Source organism: Ictidomys tridecemlineatus, chromosome 6 (assembly GCF_052094955.1).
Source record: "Ictidomys tridecemlineatus isolate mIctTri1 chromosome 6, mIctTri1.hap1, whole genome shotgun sequence".
In the NCBI taxonomy this organism is placed as follows: domain Eukaryota; kingdom Metazoa; phylum Chordata; class Mammalia; order Rodentia; family Sciuridae; genus Ictidomys; species Ictidomys tridecemlineatus.
The window spans coordinates 177,206,810-177,224,343 of record NC_135482.1 but is presented as its reverse complement, the minus strand read 5'-3'; the positions used below and the strand labels follow the sequence as shown (position 1 = coordinate 177,224,343).

At 35.9% G+C, this 17,534-nt stretch overlaps 1 protein-coding gene across 4 annotated transcripts in view; it reads right to left on the bottom strand.

Moving 5' to 3' along the window:
• Window positions 1-4,310: 4,310 nt before the first annotated feature.
• Lnx2 (ligand of numb-protein X 2) overlaps window positions 4,311-17,534 on the bottom strand; it is a 66,588-nt gene continuing 53,364 nt past the window's right edge. For all 4 annotated transcript variants that reach the window (XM_078016191.1, XM_040281643.2, XM_005317054.5 and 1 more), the window contains 4 exons: window positions 15,262-15,439; window positions 12,706-12,937; window positions 8,886-9,044; window positions 4,311-6,580 (listed from right to left, as the gene is read on the bottom strand). In XM_078016191.1, the coding sequence (XP_077872317.1) occupies window positions 6,445-6,580; window positions 8,886-9,044; window positions 12,706-12,937; window positions 15,262-15,439 (705 nt within the window). In that variant the 3' untranslated portion in view covers window positions 4,311-6,444. The remainder of the gene's footprint in view (window positions 6,581-8,885; window positions 9,045-12,705; window positions 12,938-15,261; window positions 15,440-17,534) is intronic.

Genomic DNA, 17,534 nt, shown 5'->3' with positions numbered 1-17,534 from the left:
ATGGGAAAGAAGTCCATCAATCACTGAATGTTCAAGGGTACTTTTCAAGTGCTTAAGAAACTTGAGTTTAAACAGTGTACTTCAGCATACAGCTCAGCTACCCCACGATTCCTTTTTTAGTATGTTAAGATGTCTATTGTTTAAAAAGTGACAAGTAAACTTCAATTCTGTTTAAGCCCTTTAAATTCCAATTTAGTTAAGTCTGAATTAATGGGGCCTGATTATACCATTACATGGAAGCTGAAATTCAGGTGTGCTAACTTCAAACCATTTTAACCATCCATTTATCTGACCAAAACTTCCAACATTCCAGAAATCGTAAAGCTCTAGCCTACTTTAACTTACAAAAAAATGAAAATCAAGTTCTGAAGTTATAGCAATAGAATTAGAAGGCTTTAGGGTCTTCTACTGAGAAAAGAGCAACTGCTAGCATAAAGAGGGAAGACTGAAAACCTAGTCATATTGCATGTATCTTGAGAAACCTAAATCCTCTGAATCTGAGGCTATGGTTTAGACAGTGTGTTAAGTGGTTGGTCCTAGCATGCAGCACTATTGGGAAATGGTGGACCCTTTAAGAGGTAGGGCCAAGTGGAGGGTTTAGCTCATGGTGGTGGTAGTTGGTGTCTGCAAAGGAGATGTTAGATTTGGTTCTTTTCCTGTCTTTCTCTTTTGCTTCCTGGCCAACATGAGGTGAGCAGCTTTGTTCTACCTCATATTCCCTGCTGATATACTGCTTGGCCACAGGCCTAAAAAAACAATGTGGCCAAACTGACCATGGACTGAAACTTCTGAAACTGTGAGCCGAAAATAAACCTTTCCTTTTCTAAAGGTGATTATCTGAAGTATTTTATTACAGTTACAAAATGCTTACACACTTGCCTTCCAATTTTTTTCATACGAAAACATGTCTCTAGGTTTATAATGTAAGTTGCATCTGCTCTAGAAAAATAGATGACAGTCATCTTTGCAGGACTGCCCTTGTCTCCCTGCTGGAAAATGAAAAATTACATTAGTGAGTCCCAAAGCTTAGATCTTGGCATTAATGGTAACAGTGATACTGCATCCCAAGTTTTTTTTTTTTTTTTTTTTTTAGTTGTAGTTGGACACAATACCTTTATTTTATTTACTTATTCTTTTTTTTTTGTTTTTTTTTTTTTTTTTTTTTTTTTTTTTTTTTTTTTTTTTAAAGAGAGAGTGAGAGAGGGGAGAGAGAGAGACAGAGAATTTTTAATATTTATTTTTTAGTTCTCGGCAGACACAACATCTTTGTTGGTATGTGGTGCTGAGGATCGAACCCGGGCCGCACGCATGCCAGGCGAGCGCGCTACCGCCTGAGCCACATCCCCAGCCCTTACTTATTCTTATGTGGTGCTGAGGTTCAAACCCAGGGCCTCGCACCTGCTAGGCGAGCGCTCTACCACTGAGCCACAACCCCAGCCCTGCATCCCAAGTTTTTATGAAATCTCTTCTTAGGTCTGGACTGCAATTGCCAAACTCCACATTGTCTGGATTAGAGTTCCCACCAGTCCCATTCTAGCCTGTTTTGCACATATTCTTTGTGGGATGTTATTATTATGCCTGTCTTGATGTGTTTGTATCTGTTTTTCAATAGTTTGATTAGTTCAGAAACAAAATGTAGCCAAACCATGAATACATAACATGTAATAACGGTCAAGTGCACAAGAGAATAAAGAGAAGCTACAACCATGGCTAAGTCAGACAGTATAGCATTTGCAGTTCATACAGTCTGAGGCTCTCATACTACAGAGAAAGGGCAGAGTAAATGAGTGATCAAGGTGAGACTTTATGTTAAGTATGCACAAAGAAAAATTCAAGGGTAACTGATAAGAGAAACAAATCTATAATTCTGTAGAAGGAATCATAAAGCACAGAAAGGCAGAGTAAATTGAAAGCAAAAATTAAGATGAAAGGAAAAAGTACAATCATCAGAATAATGTAAGTGGACAATCTCTGGCAGATGAAGAAATTGTAAAAGTAGACAAAAACAATCTGCTTATCTGCTATTTATACCTCTGTCAATATAATAATGAGGAATATTGGTTTATCATATCATTACAAACTTGAAAAGAGAAGTCATGAGTTGGCAGAAGACAGTTGCACACATATAATCTGCTAGTTATAACATACAGAATAAACAATTTTTATAAGCCAATAATAGAAACACAAACAGCCCATGAGAAAATGGCTGTTCATCAGAGGATGTCTGAATGGCTGGCAAACATGGAGAAGATACTTGACTTCACCAGTAACCAGGGAAATGTAAAATGAAACCAGTGAGATGTCACTGCATCCACTCAGTTTGACAAAACAGATGTCATGTTGATGGTATGTACCCTTGATAAGAGATCAATGGCATTTGTTCTCAGATATTTTCTTCCCAAATGCTTATATAGCAGTTTAACCATGGCAAAATAAAACCAAAAACAAAACAGCAAGTTCTAATGACAGGTAAGTTACCATTTACCTGACCAATACTCTTCAACACTGTTGGGATGCTCCCAAGCAAAGAAGGCCTGAGAAAACAGCCCAGTCAAGAGGAGGCTAAGGAGACATGCCAACTAAATGTAATGTAGGGTCCTGGAATAGAAAAAGGACAGTAGGCCTAGAGTCTTCCCCTGGAATCTCTTCAGAGGGGACTGAATCTGACATTTGCTATTGAAATTTTTTTGTGTGTGAGTATGTATGTGCAGTGCTAAGGATGGAACGTTTTAGGTACGCCAAGCATGAACTCTACTGTCCTCAGTCCTTTGTCTAATTTAAAAAACAACTGCAGATGGGGTAATCAAGAAACTATCTGGCAAGTTCTTGTCTCCCTACTGTACAACTATGACCATAAAAACAGAATTCAATAAAGCCTTTACAAGGGTAAAAAAAAAAAAAAAAATTTACCCAGAGATTGGTAAAGGTTTCCCAGAAGATGGTCACTTGGACCAAATCAGCCCATGCGGACACAGGAGATGGATGAGTGAGGGGGATGGTTTATACATTAAGCAAGAAAGGGTGTCTCATAAGACTGTAGGACCAGATTACCAAGCCATTTTCACGATATCTTGTAGACCATGTAGAACACTGATGGTTTTCAAATAGGACAAGGATATGACCAGAGGTGAAATTTAGGAAAGGACTTCTGATAGGCTTAAGGGTTTGGATTCAAAGAGTGGAGGTTGTCAAATGCTTACACATTTCTATTTGGGAAGTAGATGCCATTGAATAACAGGATATTGAGCCAATAGATCATGGGAGCTAGACCTAGGGCATTGGGAGAATACTCCACACTACAAGTTGGCAGATAAAGAAGGTGCTTAAAACTATGACAATAATTAAATAGCAAGTGATAGAGGCAGATTAAATGCAAATCCAGAGGCAAGCAGGCAAAGGGGAGTGGCATCCGACAGGCAGGGCAGACTCAAGTCAGGCCTTCAAATGTGGGAACCTGAACTTGCAGAGAAGGGAAGGTCTCACAGTTTGAGGAAACAGTATATGCATGTGTTGGGAGGCCAGGAACTGGGGGTCTGAGGAGCCTGCTGGAGTATCAGAGGGTCAGTAAGACTGAGGAGCCATCTGGAATGCCAGACTAGAGATCAAACCACAGGGTACGCCAAGTTTAAAAGGAAAATGGGAGCCAATTTTATTTCTTTGTGCTTATGTGTGTTTGTGTGTGTGGTGCTTGGGATTGAACCCAGGGCCTCAAGCACATGTGCCACACACTCTACCAATGAGCCACACCTGCTTTATCTGTTTTTTTTCCATTAAACAAAACAAAACAAAACAAACAAACAAACAAACAAAATGTTGCAGGGATGATCAAAGCCGTCTAAAGAACAGAAACAATGATGCCAAGATTACCTGCCCTGGCAAATGCTGTGTCAAGGAAAGGGTGAGGGGATCAGTGAGTTTGACTGAAATTTTATAAGTTTTGCCATTTAATGCAATGTAAAAATTCCTACTAAACCACATTAGAAAATGTAAAAAACTGATGGCATTAATTTAATAATATTCTATAATCCAATGTATTCAAGATATTATATATTATCTTTCAACATGTACCATTGCTCACATTTCAGGGTCTCATTGAACAATGAAGTAGTCTAGAGCTCTTGCAGAGATGAAATTCACAAGTCAATACATATTCTATCACCTGTGTTCTACTTGCAGGAATGAGAGTAGGAAGGGACACTTGTGATCCTGAGGGCTCAAGCCTGGTGTTATTTTAAGAATGGAAGGGCCATGAACAAAAATAAGAGTTCCTGATTGAGTTAATATTTGCTGTTCAAGAAAAGAGACAATACTGCTGTTACGGAAAGGATGACTTTTATTTCCATCCTGAATGATTATCATACCATTATTTAAACATGTCCAAAAAAGTCCTGAAATAATTTAAACTGAAGGCACAGAACAAATCAAAATATTTAACTGTAAAAGATTAAATGAGAAAATGCAAATATTTCCACAGTAGCAATAAATTATGAACAAGTTTCCATCACCAAATATCATTCTGACCAAAAGCTCTAGTCTTTTCTCATGAAATCTATAGCTTAAGCTGATTCTGAGATTTCCATGATAAAAATAATATTGAAAAAGAAAATCTTCTTCCTAAAGACTCACTAGACCTCCAGGTTCAATATAAGTATTTTATATATAACAAAGTAGCGGTTATGATATTTGTTGATGGATGGCCTCTCCCCAAGAAATGATACATTCTTACAAACTGTTTAAAAAAAATAGCAAAGTTGGTTACAAAATTCTATTTGGGAAGCAGGAAAAAAACTTGTTCCATGTCAATTAGAATATCAAAGCACTTCAATATCAAATTGCTTCAAAAGCCAATCATTGCATAACAGTAATATACTGCATGGGGCATTCCACTGTATCATGGTTACATGTTGACCATACAGTGCAGTTAAGGGGTTGAACAAATCAGTAGTAGTTACTGTCGCCAATTTTTATTTACTCTAAAGAGATATGTTTTTAAAAAATCATTATAAAACTAACTGGAATAATCAGTGACATGCTATACATACAATAAACTCCTCCAATGCAATAGCTAGGTTTGAAAATAAAGTGATCATGCTTCTTAATATACTGTGATATTTTGAAATACATTCTCTGATTATCAATACCATTTATTACAGAGGTCACTTATAAATTAGCTCAGATTCTGAACTAGGTTTCTAACTGAAACTTTTTTCAAGTATGCATAAGATTAATAAGGTAAAGATATCTTTCTTATTCACTTCCTTATGTACTCTCCAGAGAACAATCATGTTGAATAAAGCACAGTTTTCAAAAACATTTCCAAAATATGAAAGTTTAGTGACCAAGAGCAGACTGATAGACATTAACATCTAAAACCTACTATTTCAGATTTTTTTTAATGAGCTTTTCAATTTCTTACTTGAAACAATAAGTTCTTAAGAAATAATGGGAAAACTAAAGAGTTTCTAAAACACTCAACAAAGAAAAGTTCCTATTCTCAATAAAATAAAAAGGTCTCCCTTCTCCTACTCAGCTGTGATACATATATACGTATTTAATAGCAATATGGTCTTTATCATCTAATTTAACTGCATGAATCACAAAAACATTTCCAGGCAAGACTGCTGATAAATATCATACAAACTCTAGAAATGATTTTTAGCAAAAACGGCCTCAAATTTTTCCTACATAGCAAAATGTTCCTTTGGAAATTAATCTTTAATGCTTTTGGACTGTTTTAGTAAATGCAGCTTTATATCTCCAGCACTAAGCTATAATTACCACCCAAATTTCTTTGTCTCTGGATAACAGATAACATTTTATGTTTTATTCTCTACTACTCTAATAATGGTACATTATTTAAAAAAAAGTCTATCATAGCGTCAGACTTATATCTTCATCACTGACAAATACTGAGAGATTAAAGTAGAAATAAAACAAACCAGAAAAAGCACTTTATAAACTGTGACGTTTTGAAATGTTGATAACAATGAAAAATGAGCAACTGTTATCACACAAACTTAAAATGTACCCAGCCATTCATGGTTATGACAGAGGCAGTAAATGCTTTTGTCAGCGGCTGCACTGACACTGATCTTGGGGGATATAGAACTCATTTTATGATTTAGTTACTGAAAACAAAGAACCACCACTTTTATCCAACTGGCTAGGTCACAGTTTGTAACCACAGGTTACAATTTGACCACCAAGAGTCTGAATTCTGAAAATATAAACTCACCAGGGTTGGCAGAAGACTGTTTCCAAGCTAAAAGAAATATAACTAACTTCAGGAAGCCTTTTAAACGAAAATGAAAGGATGATCTTTGTGGGTTTTGGCCCGGCATATACCAGCTGTGCCAGTAGCTCCTAACAAACAGAAACACATGAAACCAAGGGGGTTTCTTTCAAAAACCTAAAAATGAAGAGGCAAGACTGGAAACCAAAACTCTATACGAGGCTGCCAGGCCAACAAATAACAGTCAGAGTGACTTTGTTCCTCTGTTCTTTCAACATGGGAACCAGTGCAGAATGGCTCATGCCCACAGTTGAGAGGCCATTTACCGCCACTATCATGTCTCCGCATCTGGTTAAAGACAAATAGAAACAGAAACAATGTTATTATTTTAAGGACATGTAAAAGATCCCAACTGTTCAGTATGAAAATCTCAATTTTACTTATGGGTTTACTGTCAACAACAATGGTATATTATCTATTTTGAGAACCATCCTGAAAAATTTTAAAACATACTTGCTGGCTTTCCCTGGCTAAAGAATATCCCTGTACGAACCCCTCTCATAACTAATAAGTGGAGTTGAAGAACAAGTAGAATAATTTTCACATACTAGCTTAGGCATACAACAAGGAGAATCAGTGTGTACTCTTTTCTAAATAAATAAAAACACCAAATGATACATTTGGAGAGTGTTGGACACTGTTATTATTACATTTTTTATTTTTTAATTTTTGTGGTGTTGGGGGCAAATCCAGGGCAGTGCACATGCTAGGCAGGTGCTTTACCACTGAGTTACGTCCCTAGCCCATTAGTTATTGTTTTGATTATTATTTCTCTATTTATTCTTAGAGCTCATATACCTGAGGGTTAAATTATTTGAATAAGACTCATGCTTCCTCTTCTTTCAGCTACAATACTCATTGTCCTCCAAGTATAAAGTGAGTGACAAATGTGAGGACTTTTTTTTAATCCTTGTAACAACTTTTATTATCATCCTTGATTTGTTTCACTTTTAGTTTACAACAACATGAATATGAATATGAATTTCATTTTTGGAAGTAGGTGAGGTAAAAATCAATAAACTAAGTAACTGAGGCCTGGCAGATAATTTAGTTGAAGAGAATGATTAATTCATTTGTTCATCCTAAAGTGATGACCTTTTCCGTCTTTATCAATAGAGACTGATCTGGAGCATATTTTTGATTAGCTTTTCACAATATTATTTAAGTGTCTCTTCCTCTTTGCAAACAGTATAAACTACCGATGTTCAGCATTTTGTCTAGTATGAATACATTTACTTTTTTTGGGGGGTGGGACTAGAGATTTAACCCAGGAGTGCTTTATCACTAAGCCACATTCCCAGCCCTTTTTATTTTTTGAGATAGGGTCTAAGTTGCTGAGGTCATTCTCCTGTTTCAGTCTTCTGAATTGCCAGGATTGCAGGTGTGTATCACTGCACACAGAAGAATATATTTACTTAAAAAAAAAAACCAGGTTCTTCCATTGAAAATTAGGTACTAAGACTTTACAGTTGAGCACCTCTTCCTTCCTCTTGGTGATAATCTCTTGACATGACACTTTCCTTTCTTCTTCCAGTGCCTAAACTTTGAAACAGAAAATCTGGCTGGGGGAGGTCTAGTGGCAGCTGTCAGCAGAAGTCTGAAGCCAGGGCTCTGGAGCCAGGCAATCCTGAGTTTGAATGCCAGTCAATCACTTTCAGCTATCTGGTTGTGGGCAAGTTTTTTAAGCCTTCCCTAGCTTCAGTTAGTTTGTCTGTAAAACATTCCAGGGGTGTTAAGGTTAAATAATGCACCCACAGCCCTTAGCACTATGCCTGGCATATGGTAAACTACTGCACATTCATTCACCAAATATACACCAAGATCTTACTACATGCAAGACACTGCTATGGGAGCTGCTCAAGACATAACAATAAATGCAACAAAATTCCTCCCTTCCCAGGCATGGCAGCACATGCCTGTAATCCCAGAAGCTCAGGAGGCTGAGTTAGAAGGGTTGCAAGTTCAAAGCCAGCCTCAGCAACTTAGTGAGGCCTCAAGCCACTTAGTGAAACCCTATCTCAAAGTAAAAAATAAAAAGGACTGGGATGTAGTTCAGTGGTTAAGTGCCTGTGAGTTCAATCCTTGGTTTAAAAAAAAAAATCCTCCCTCATGGAGTTCCTGTAAATATCTGCCTGATGTTTCAGGTAGAAAAATAAAATAGTCATCTAATGACAGGACTGAACCTAAGTAGTCTGTGTGGAAAAACTGCTCAGAGATTGTCATCATGTCACAATATATTCAATCAAATGACTCATGTTCAGTTCTGGTCATTAGATTAATAAAATACAGCTTTTAAGTGATAAGTTAGTAAAAGTGGTATCCGGCCTCGACAGGGTTGGCAAATGTTTTCTGGAAACATGGTAAATATTATAGGTTTGTGAATCACACAAAGTTTCAGTCATATGGTTTCTGTCACACCAACTCAAGTCTGTATGGAAGCAGCCATAGACGTTATCAATAAATAAGCATGGCTGTGTTGCAATAACTTTATTTACAAAAATGGAGAGCAGGCTGAACTGAGTACTAAACCCTGGGCTAGATCATGTGTAGCTTAACAAACACAAATTCCATCATTAATGAGAACACTACTCACTTTAATCTTCCATCATAATAAGCAGGAGTTCCCAAGACAATGGTTTTAATGAAGAAAGGCTGATTGGTATGGTTCTCCTCATATCCTCCTACAATACTAAAGCCCCAGCTTCCCAAGTAGCTTCTTCGTAAAACTATATCATGGCAGCTATGAAGGGCGCTGTGAACAAACACAAGAATAGAGAAAAAGTTAAAGTGGAGTCTGTGATAGATAGCCTGTTTATCGTTGCTAAAACTCCACAACATGGTATACACAACACTCTTGGTAAAAAAGAGAAAGTTACTTTATTTCCTTTTCGTATTAGTAGTGTTTTTGATGCTGGGTATTGAGCTCAGGGCCTTGTGCATGAAAGGCAAGTGCTCTAGCAATGCACTATACCTCCGGCCCCAACTATGTAACTTTGACTACCCATTTTTCAGCACAGAGGCAGTCCTAGGTAGACTCAAATCTTTCCAGCCTTTTTCAGTCTCCTCTTCCGAAGTGAAGCTGTATACTAAACACATGCACTCAGAGAAGCTTTAAATATACCTGATTACTGATGACATCTCAGAATATGTAAAAAAAGAAAAGATGATGTGCCTATATTTGCTCACTGTATTGCTAACAACATCCTTAATATAATAATCACTTGAATTTATAATAATCACAAATTGGTATGAAAAACATCTAGTATCGTCACTCTCAACTCTCAAATAAAAGAAGAAAATGACCACTACTGAAGCTTTCCAAAAGCTTTAGGTACACAATTATCTTTTGCCTCCCAGAAGCCTCACCTCAGGTCCTATTAGCAGTTCATATGATAAGTTATTTGTTGTTCTTTTTTCACTCAGAATGTTTTCATTTTAAGGGAAGACTCTAAAGTCAAAACAGTACATAGGCTGGGCATGGTGGTCCATACCTGTACTCCCAGTGGCTTGGAAGACTGAGACAGGATAATTGCGAGTTCAAAGCCAGCCTGAGCAACTGTGAGGTGCTAAGAAACTCAATGAGACCATGTCTCTAAATGAAATACAAAATAGGGCTGGAGATGTGGCTCAGTGGTCAAGTCAAGTGCCCTGAGTCCAATCCCCGGCACCAAAACAAAACAAAAGAAAACAAAACAAAACAAAACAAAACAACCCAAAACAGTACTTAGATTGGAAAATACTAACCTAAAAATATGTCTTTCCTTTTTATATCACTAACACTGAGATGTTATTGTTAAAATGTTACTGTCAGTTTGGAGAATGTTGTCCAGTGAGGGGGAAAAAAAATCTACTTATATGTTCACAGTTCTATAGATGTGGAAATAAGCAATAAGTAAAAACTGAAAAAAAATTATTTTTTTAAATTATAGAAAAATATCTTTTTGTAATAAAAAAATCTTTCATTATTAAGTGAAATCAGATCTATAGAAATATAGGGCAAGATTTTCTTGTTTTTAATATATTAAATAAGATTTTTTTAATATTGCTACTTCTGTAAAGTGATACATATGTCAAAACTTCTAATCTAGTTTCCAGTCTAGTTTCTTAGCTCACTGACAAAAACTTTTAAAGAGGATTCTGAGATGGAGAAAGATCCTATCCATTGGCCTGATTTTCAGGAACAGTGAAGATTATTTTTATTATTCTGAATCTCTTTCAACAAACAAAAAAATAGTTTTCTGGTATGCTTCCAGCAAAGAAGAGCGGAAGAGTCTCCCTTTTCAGGAAATGCAGAGCTGCAACTCTGTGTGGCATGAAATCTGCTCATACAGGCTACCTACACTCACAAAGGAAGATGCGTGGCTATTAAATATAAGTCCATGAACAACAGGGACCTCTGTAAATCCATGCAATAGTGGCCTTTTGTTCAAAGGGTTTTCCTTCAATACAGGTGGCTCAGAAATAGATTTTTACTATATAGCCTATTTCTCATCCCAAACCTTTCTTACTCTGCTTGACACATAAGAAAATTCTGTTTACAAAGATGTGAACATGCTGAACCCAAAACTAGACTTGCATAACAGACAAAGACGATTAATGGAAGCACTAGGTTCAGTGCCTTTCCCAAAGATGTCACCATTCTGCTTGCTCCATCAGCAGGGGGCACAGCAGCTCTCTAGCACTCATTGGCACTTGTGCAGCTTGGGCAGCTGGCTTCTCATCCACTGGTCCTGCCATTCTAGGTTTACATGGACAGGTTCAGGTATCAGTTTGAGAACTGAACAAGATAAATGAGTTCCCTCTGACAGCTGGAACGTCACAATTTATATAGTAGCTCTGTAGGAAGTTAACAGCAGCCATGATGTCTTTGTTTATCTTCCAATGGGGAAAAAAAAATCAGTTTTGATGCATGGAATAAACATATATGATGTAATCATCTTTGATGCAAAGACAGATAAAAAAAAAAACCCAAAAGCTTTCTTCACAAGATCTCTACAGGTCTGTGAGACATGAATTCTACTCCAGTTTTAGGCCTTTAATTGTCCCCCTTGCTCCCCTCTTAACCAAGAGAACAAGCCAGTTAGGTTGGCAATAAATAAAATCCAATAATATTTGTGCTTTTTTCCCTGATATTTTTTATGTGAAAGTATTTTATAAACTACAAAGCACTAGGAGCTGGGCATGGTGGCATACACCTATAATCTAGCAGGAGGCTGATGCAGGATGACTGCAAGTTCCGAGCCAGCGTCAGCAATTTAGTGAGGCCTTAAGCAACTTAGCAAGACCCTACCTCAAAATACAATAATAAAAAGGGCTGGGGATGTGGCTCAGTGATTAAGTGCCCCTGAGTTCAATCCCCATAAACCAAAAAGGGGAAACAATAAAGCACTATATGACTACTAGTTATTATAACTTTATTGCACATGAATCAGATGGTCCAGAAACTGGTACAGTTGTCTTGTTTATTTATTTTTTTTAAAGACAGTAATTTTTATATTTGGTTAAGAGTCAAAATGTTTCATCATAGCTCACTTTTAGACTTTTATACAGTAAGAATTGAAACTGGGTTGAGATTGTTGTGGCTCAGCGGTAGTGTGCTCGCCTAGCACGGGCAGAGCCTGGGTTTAATCCTCAGCACCACATAAAAATAAAGGCATCGTGTTGTATTCATCTACACCTAAAAAATAAGTATTTAAAAAAAAAAAAGAATTGAAACTGATTTAGAAACTAAAGATAGTAACATACATTCTTGCCATCTTAATACCAAGAACAACCGTCCAGAGGAAGGAAGATGTCACTGGAGGTTCCATGTGCTTCTATGACCTTGACATAAACCAACTACAGAATGTTTTGGGTTGGTCATAGTCAGTTACGAAGCAATAGGCTCTTTAAAAAGGTGGAATAGCTAAAAATAAAATGATTTGGCTTTGAAATTTGTGTGTCTAACAAAACCCCCAAATCCTGCCTTTTTAGTGAAAGTTAAAAAGATAAAAAGGGACTTTTAAAAAGGCTCCTGTAATAGGGTATAGCCTCAAGCACCAGCTTGGTTTTTCATGTGAAAGATGCATGTGAAGTCTAAGCACAGATCAGAATGAGTGTTGGTAATGGCAGCTTTTCTAAGCAAGCAACTGGCACAGCCAAACTTATGGCCAGCATACATGAGATCCTTAATCAGGATGGGCAGAACTGCTTTCCTTGTTTTTATAAACAGGTAAATCTTTTTAGCTTAGCTCTTGTTATTGAATCTCTTTTAAAATGTAATAGGAAAAAATTTAAAAAATAATCTGATTTGATGTTGATACTTTTATCTAATTAAGGCCTTTGCTCTCAACAAGAAGTAAGTTCACTATGTTAATTTTCACTGAAGAGGACTGCAAGTATTACTCCACAAAACAACAAAAAGCTATCAATACCTTGGAAGTCCAAGCCACATGACCCAGGATGGAGACCAACTGGCATCATACTCGTTCTCACTGAAAGTACTTGGCTGCTCTTCTGAGGTCTGAGTTGCCTCCTCAACAATCTGGACCTCCAGTGCTTTAAGGACAACAGCTGGAGAAGCAGCACTGGCTTTTAGCATAGCAACAGCCTCACTGTGACTCAGATTGGTCAAATCAATGCCATTGATATTCAGCAGCACATCACCTATTCAAATGAAGAAACCAAAATATATGTCCTCTGGTCACCAAATGATCATTTCCCTACAAAACTTGTCTGTAAACTAATCAACAAAGGTTTCAATAACTCAGGTAAGGTAAAAAGGTCACTTTTTACTTCTTTATAATTTTTACAGCAGTGATAACAAGTCCAATTCATTGAAAACATTCCAAAATGGTTCAAAATTTTAAAATTTAAAGTAATAACAGGGCTGGGGTTGTGGCTCAGGGGTAGAGTGCTCGCCTAGTATGCGCGAGGTCCTGGATTCCATCCTCAGCACCACATATAAATAAAGGTACTGTGTGTAACTACAACTAAAAAATAAATATTTTAAAAATTTTAAATAATGTCATAATACAGAGAAAGAAGTATGGCTTATGGCACCTTGATATGATTGGAAATTCAAATCATTCACTTGAGTTTTGTCATCTACAGGCCCTGGGCATATTTATTTCTTTACTTTGAATTTCAGCTATTTCTATAGTTTTTTTTTTTTCTAGCTCAAAAGCTATTTGACCTTTTACTTTTTTAGAAATAAATTTTAAATATATTCTAGTTAATACTTACACAGTTCTATACATAAAGACAACCCTGCATAGTTCACTCAGGGCAAAAAAACCTAAAACATGTACAGAGAAGACACCATTGGGCCAGTCGACAGAAACTTGTGATTTAAACATTCTCCCTTGCTTGAGAGAGAAAAGACGTATTTGTTGCTCTCCCAAATAATAATGAAAAGCATGATGGGGATTATAGTAAAGCTTAGGAAAGAAAGGATTAGTTTTATAGGAAGCAGACATTTGTGCTAGAAAGTCTATAGAAAAATCCCCCTTTCCCAATTTATCATCTATTTTTCAGATTATTAAAGGCAAACTTTCTCATTGTAGAAAACTTGGAAAATACAAGGAACTAAAATTACCTCAATTTTAAAACTGGACAAATAACTTAAAAGGGGGTGATAAAAATGTTCTAAAAATTATTGTGGTAGTGGTTGTATGTGAACTATTATATCAAGGCAGCTTGATATAATAGTTCACATACTATTCGATTTGCTCATTAAAAATACATTGTTTTATGGTTTGTAGTATATTGTTCAACCACTACCACAACAATTTTTAGAACATTTTTATCATCCCCTGAGAAACCCCATGAGCAGTCACTCCCCACCTATAAAACCTAAGCAACCACTAATCACCTTTCAGTCTCTCTAGGCTGTTTTTTATTGTTTGAATAGTTTCTTATATATTCTAGATATATCATTTATACACACACACACACACACACACACACACACACACACCACACACACACACATATGATTTGCAAATATTTTCTCTCATTCTTTTTTTTTTTTTTTTTAACTTTCTAGGTGGTGGTCTTTGCAGCACAAAAGGTTTTAATTCTGATGAAGTTTAGTTTCCTTAATTTTTTTCTTTTGTGACTTGACCTCTTAGTGTCTATCTAAGAAACTAGTGCACAATCCAAGGTCATGAGATTTACATTTGTGTTTTCTCCTAAGACTTTTAGCTCTGAATTTAGGTCTTGGATCCACTATAAGTTAATTTTTGCATATGGTATGAGGCAGGAGTCTAAAGGAAAACAAATTTTAGGCTCAATTTTCTTTCCATATGAACAACTAAGTCAATAAAGACTGTTGTTTTTATCAATAGTAATACTGATAAGTTACACCTTCCCATCTATGCAAATTACAGAGCATAGGGAAGGAACTTAAACTAGTGAGTTTGTCCCTAAAATAAAATTGTCTTCTGCCCCACCTCCTCTTTGAGTCCTCTTCTACATAGACATTTTATCACAAGCATCATTTATATTTTAATGAGATGAATCTTCAGAGTACCTGCCATAATGCTGAAGCATAAGTCTTTTAGAGTAGTTAAAAAAAAAAAATCCAACAAAGTAATAGTTTGTAAATTCTGGAATCCTTATTAAGTTTCAGCAATTTTTTTTTTCTTTTTTTGTGGTGCTGGGGATTGAACCCAGGGCCTTGTGCATTCAAGGCAAGCACTCTACCAACTGAGATATATCCCCAGCCCTCAACAATTTTCTTTTATATTGGGTATTTACCTAACCCTATAGGAAGATATCACATGCAAGGGACATTCAAGGACATTAATAGGAAACTCTGAAGACATGCTTCCCCCCCCCCCCCCCCCCCCCCGGCTGTCCTCAAACTTTTGATTCTCCTGCCCCAGCTTCCCCAGTAGCTGGGATAATAGGTATGAGCCATCATAACACCTGTAAATACTCTTCATCAGGGATAAGATTTGGTGGAAATGCTCCAGATCCTATCTTACCTCTCTTGATTCTGCCATCTCGTGCAAGGCAGCCATGAGGTGGTACACTGGTCACAAATATGGGCAGTTCACCACTCTTGCTTCCTCTGCCCCCAGCAACTGTCATTCCAAGGGACTCATGTGGTTCCTTTTTTACAGTAATATGTTTTTCTTGACATGTAACACACTGAGTAAGATCCTAAAGCAAAAAGAAAAAAATATATATTGAATAATGAAATAATAGATAGCTGAGGTAAAAACAGCTTATTAAACCAAGGTGATATACTATGTAGCCTTTATAAAGTGATTTTATTTTTTTACCCCTAACGACTGAAAGCAACACATAGTTCTTAATATGTACAATTAATATCAGTGTCAAACTTTGAACTAATTTATTTTTATATAATATTTATGGAACTCAAAAAATTTAGAACTGTTGATATATGGAAGTAAAAAAAAAATCAACACATCATTTGTATAATTATCTTGAGCTCCAAGACAGATCAACTCTGTAAAAGTAAATAATGCTTTTGAATTTTAAATTTTGAAGACAAGCCAATTAATTTTACTTGTATCTTTCTCCCTAAATCGTTTTAAGAAAAGTTAATAGAAGAGTACAAAAGTAAAGTGTGGATTTTGCAAACTGCCAAAAAAAAAAAAAAAAGGCTAGAGACCTATCTTCTGATTTTTACTGATGAGGACTGTAAGTGCTTGGTCATGAGGCAAATGCAAATCTACTTTCAAAACCTTCATAAAAAGCTGAAACGATACAAAATAACCACATTTTTGAAAATATTAATGACATGTAAATAAATTTCCAATGAACCAATATTCTCAGGAAAAAAATATTGATTGATTGATTGATTGATTGGTACCAGGGATTGAACCCAGGGCTGCTTAATTGCTGAGCCACATCCTCACTAGTCTTTTTAATTTTTTTACTCTAACAGGGTCTTGCTAAATTGCTGAACCTGGATTTGAACTTGTAATCCTTCTGCCTCAGCCTCCAGAGTTGCTGAGATTATAGGTGTGCGCCACTGTACCCAGCAGGAAAAAGCTATCTTTACTAACATTTGTTACTGTTATTCATACCAAGACATTCCTGATAGTAAGAAAAAAGGAGAATCTAAAATGTCACTGTTCTTTGAATTAGAATTCAGTAATAAGGTATACATATGCAATATCAATATTAAAATAATAACTAACATTTACTAGGCTTAATATGTGCAAAGTTAGTGGCCTGCTTGCATTCTTTCATTTAATCCTCACAATGGTGTTAAAAGTAAATACTATTACTGACTCCATTTTATAGACAAGGAAACAAACTCAGAGAAATCAGGTAACCTGCAATTGTAAGTGACTGCACAAGGGATTTGAACTTACACATGTCAAAAGTAGATATAATATTATTTTAAAAAGCTGACATGTACTTAACTGTTGATGATGGTATTTACCAAATCTCTAAATTAAGTCTGGAAATCTAAGCTCATTTGCCCTTCTATTGACGTGCAATCCATGCACGATTGAAATTTATCAAAGGAACTACTTGTATAGCAGCATAGAATTCCTAGAAAAATGTTCTGATGCTGTGAACTTGTCAACATTGTTAAGGGTTAGTCTTCTATCTAAAGGTATGAAATTTATGTTAGTTTTCTTCAAAACTGGCCAAACACAATTTGGTCATGAAGACAACTAAGGAAAATAGCCTTGAGTACACTTATTTAAACATACCCTTATGAATTTAGTCAATTAATAAGGGCAGTTATTTTATAGCTTCAGATGGCTAAAATGTATGCAATTTTTCCTCAGGGAACTAAAGCAAACTTCAAAGATTATATTTAGTATGCTTCAAGGAACTAAAGGTTCAAAAATCATATAAATGTTTATCAAAGCAGTTATTAAGAGGTATAGTGTGTACTGTACTTTTTAATGATGATTACAACCATCTGAATAGGTTGTCTTGGTGAATCTGGGTGAATTTGGTTTCCATGGGAGATCTTTTTCTTAATCAGATCCTGATATAACATATGCAATCTGCTAGAAGAAAACAGCTAAATTTATAATTCATTCTATGTCGTTGTTCTAACCAATGAGGGAATATAAAGTACCTAAAATTAAGAATGAATTTGGCTTTATTCTTTAAAACAGTGTCACATAAAAATTAATGAGGATAAAAAATAGCAAATTTATAAAGAAACATATCTGTGCCCAAAACAAAAAATAAAAATATGAATATTTTAAAAAATTAATATGAATTTTAAAAAATATGAATACTAGAATGATTAAATAGAATT